Here is a 3,826-nt window from a genome sequence, read left to right as displayed (position 1 = left end):
TCTCCAGGCTATGCCCCTTTATCTCTTTTCCATTTTAGCTGCGCCTAAATGGGTCCTCAAAAGCATCCGCAATTTGCAAAGAAACTTTCTGTGGGGCTCCTCCGGTCTCAATAGGAAATGGGCTCTTGTTAATTGGAATGAGGTCTACCAACCAAAAGCAGACGGTGGGTTAGGACTTTGGGATCCCCTCCAAAGCAATAATACAATGGGAGCCCGAATATGGTGGAACTGGATCTCCAAACCACATACACCTTGGGCTCGGCTTTGGCAAGAAAAATATGTGCCAGGAAGTCAATGGAAGGACCTTATCAGAATTAGCCCCACAACTCCAGGCTCCCTGATTTGGAACGTTGCCAAGCTTCACAGCACCTTCATACAAGAACATAGTTTCTGGGAAATTCACTCGGGCACCTCAGCCAGATTCTGGGAGGACTCATGGCAACAACTCCCAAAACTAGCATCTCTCTTTCACAAGCCAATTTGGCAAGCTTATATGCATCACGCTGATCTCATCCACGTTCATCAATTCTGGCAACAACAGTCATCCCATGACTTTCAACGTTGGAAATCAGCAAGCACTTGGCAGGCTAACTGGTAAGGGGAAACCTACACAGAGATCGAGCAGGAGTTAAATCAAAGGAGAATCAAACACTCAGATCAACAGGACAAGCTCCGTTGGGGACACACGCCTAAAGGAATGTTTACCACTAAGGAAGCACACCAACTACGCTACTCACCCACGCAGGAAAACAAGGATAAGCTTTGGGACTAGGTCTGGCAACCAGGAATATGGCCTAAGGTCTCCACTTTCTTATGGCTTCTAAGCAAACAATGAATCCTCACATGGGACAAGTTGCAAAAGAGAGGATTCATAGGACCTTCTAGATGTCCTAACTGCAACCTCAACGCTGAATCCGCGTTGCATTTAATGGACACTTGTCCTCTAGCAACTCAATTATGGGAGAAAATTGAACAATGCAACAGAAGATCTGGAAAACGACAGGGAGATATTGCAGAAAACATCAGAAATTGGCCAAAGCAACCCTTCCAAAGCCTTCTGTTAAATTCGCTGTGGAACCTCATCCCAGGTTTCTTTTACTGGATAATATGGAAAGAGAGAAACAACAGAGTTTTCAACAACACCAGTAGACCCATCGACTCTCTATGGCTTCTCCTTAAGCAAAATCTCCAAGAAACTTTGGCTATTAGACACTGGCATTCTTTGGACTTGCCATATCTCCCTCCGGAATGCCTCATCTTAAAGGCCTGGAATCTGGACCTCACCTCTCTGGTCCAAATCAACTCCAGTTCCCCTTCCAGCTCTGCCTCTCCACTAAATTGGTCCCCCCCTGCCTCCAATTCGTTCAAATTAAATTTTGATGGGGTGGCCAAAGGCAATCCCGGGCCAGCTGGCTACGGAGGTGTCTTTAGAGACGAAATGGGCACAATTAGGTATATCTACCATGGATCTATAGGTAACGACACCAACAATGCAGCGGAATTGGAAGGAATATGGAAAGGAATTTGCACAGCAGAGCAAGAAAACTTTTACCCTCTTGAGGTAGAAGGAGACTCCCTCATAATAATAACAACGACCATCAGAATACAAGCAAGTTCCCCAACAGCTAAAATAGCCTCAAATTGGAGGCTACTTAGTAGATTGGAGCAAATGGAGGAAAGGTTGCAGACACCCCGAAGCATCACATTCAAGCATATCAGATGCACAGCCAACAAAGTAGCAGATAGATTGGCCAATCAGGGGGTCAACCAGTAGCTTCCCTACTTCTCAGGCCCTCAACTGCTCATCCCTCTGACTCCATAGACTCTGATCAATTCGGGTGCCGCATCGTTGAAGAACATCCTATGACCTCCAATGAAATCTGAATGTGTTAGCGCTTCCGGTTCCTCAAGCCAGCCACTGAAGATCTACAGTTTTCCGGCACGCATGCTCCTTGATTTTGAATGTTGTCACTTCTACAGGTCGGTCTTCTCCATGATAAGTGTTTGTACGTGTCTATGTTTTGGTCGGAAAATGCCCATAGTTGGCAAAGCACAAGTCGGTCTTGTAACTCTGTTTGGGTCAGTTTTCACTTACTGTATGGGCAATGTAAGAGTCAGTTTTTTAGGTATTGTAAGGGTCAGTGTTCGGCTTGATTACAACCAAGCAGGTTCTATTGTCAACTCGTCAAGTGAGTCTTTGCTAAAATGCCATTTTCATGGCTAGAACTTTCAAGGCTTCGGCCTCGCTGTAATATCTTTTTGTACTAATATAGGATTAGACCAATTAAGAAAAAAAACAATTGAAAATTCTTTAAAACCGTTTTAAAATGTTTTAAAAACAATTTAAAAAGCTTTAAAGTACTTTAAAATGTTAAAAAAAAATTTAAACACTTTAAAAACAACTTAAAATGCTTTAAAAACAATTTAAAATGCTTTAAAGTACTTTAAAATGTTTTTAAAATGCTTTCAAAACAATTTAAAATGCTTTAAAAACCGTTTACAATGCTTTAAAAACTGTTTAAAATACATAAAAAATAATTTAAATTGATTTAAGAACAATTTTAAATGATTTTAAAACGCTTTCAAATCAATTTAAAATGTTTTCAAAACAATTTAAAATGATTTAAAAATAGTCTACAACGCTTTAAAAACAATTTAAAATACTTTAAACATAATTTAAATTGATTTAAAAACAATTTTAAATGATTTCAAAATGTTTAAAAAAAAAATTAAAATGTTTTAAAAATAAGTTTAAGTGCTTTAACAACAATTGAAGATGCTTTAAATCCATTTTAAAATGTTTTAAAAACAATTTAAAAAGCTTTAAAGTACTTTAAAATGTTTTAAAAACAATTTAAAAATCTTTAAACTACTTTAAAATGTTTTAAAAACAATTTTAAACACTTTAAAAACAATTTAAAATGCTTTAAAAACAATTTAGAATGTTTTAAAAACACTTTAAAATAGTTCAAAATAATTTAAAAACAATTTAAAACACTCTAAAATGTTTTAAAAACAATTTTAAATTCTTTTAAAATGTTTTAATAGCAATTTAAAAAGCTTTAAAGTACTTTAAAATGTTTTTAAAATGCTTTCAAAACAATATAAAATACTTTAAAAATAATTCAAATTGATTTAAGAACAATTTTGAATGATTTTAAAATATTTCAAAAAAAAATTAAAATGTTTTAAAAATAAGATTAAGTGCTTTAACAACAATTGAAAATGCTTTAAATCTGTTTTAAAATGTTTTAAGAACAATTTAAAAAGCTGTAAAGTACTTTAAAATGTTTTAAAACAATTTTAAACGCTTTAAAAACAATTTAAATGCTTTAAAAACAATTTAAAATGTTTTTGAAACAATTTATAATGTTTTAAAAACACTTTAAAATAGTTCAAAATAATTTAAAAACAATTTAAAACACTCTAAAATGTTTTAAAAACAATTTCAAATTCTTTTGAAATGCTTTAATAGCAATTTAAAAAGCTTTAAAGTACTTTAAAATGTTTATAAAATGCTTTCAAAACAATTTAAAATGCTTTAAAAACCGTTTACAATGCTTTAAAAACTATTTAAAATACGTCAAAAGTAATTTAAATTACTTTAAGAACAATTTTAAATGATTTAAAAATAGTTTACAATGCTTTAAAAACAATTTAAAATACTTTAAAAATAATTCAAATTGATTTAAGAACAATTTTAAATAATTTTAAAATATTTCAAAAAAAAATTTAAATGTTTTAAAAATAAGATTAAGTGCTTTAACAACAATTGAAAATGATTTAAATCCGTTTTAAAATGTTTTAAATACAATTTAAAAAGCTT

The 3,826-nt window shown here is 33.3% G+C and overlaps 1 protein-coding gene across 1 annotated transcript; it reads left to right on the top strand.

Annotated features, from left to right (window-relative positions):
- Window positions 1-928: 928 nt before the first annotated feature.
- Window positions 929-1,774, top strand: LOC149238831 (uncharacterized). The gene has a single exon (XM_089369673.1). The coding sequence runs from the start codon at window positions 929-931 to the stop codon at window positions 1,772-1,774; it is 846 nt and encodes a 281-aa protein (XP_089225799.1).
- The last annotated feature ends 2,052 nt before the right edge of the window (window positions 1,775-3,826 follow it).

This window comes from Pinus tabuliformis, chromosome 8 (assembly GCF_031772625.1).
Source record: "Pinus tabuliformis cultivar Carrire ecotype Pingquan chromosome 8, CPIR1, whole genome shotgun sequence".
NCBI classification, from domain to species: Eukaryota; Viridiplantae; Streptophyta; class Pinopsida; order Pinales; family Pinaceae; genus Pinus; species Pinus tabuliformis.
This window is presented reverse-complemented; position numbering and strand designations above follow the sequence as displayed.

Coding starts and splice junctions, on each gene's coding strand:
- LOC149238831 (XM_089369673.1), top strand. CDS start 929: ATGGACACTTGTCCTCTAGCAACTCAATTATGGGAGAAAATTGAACAA.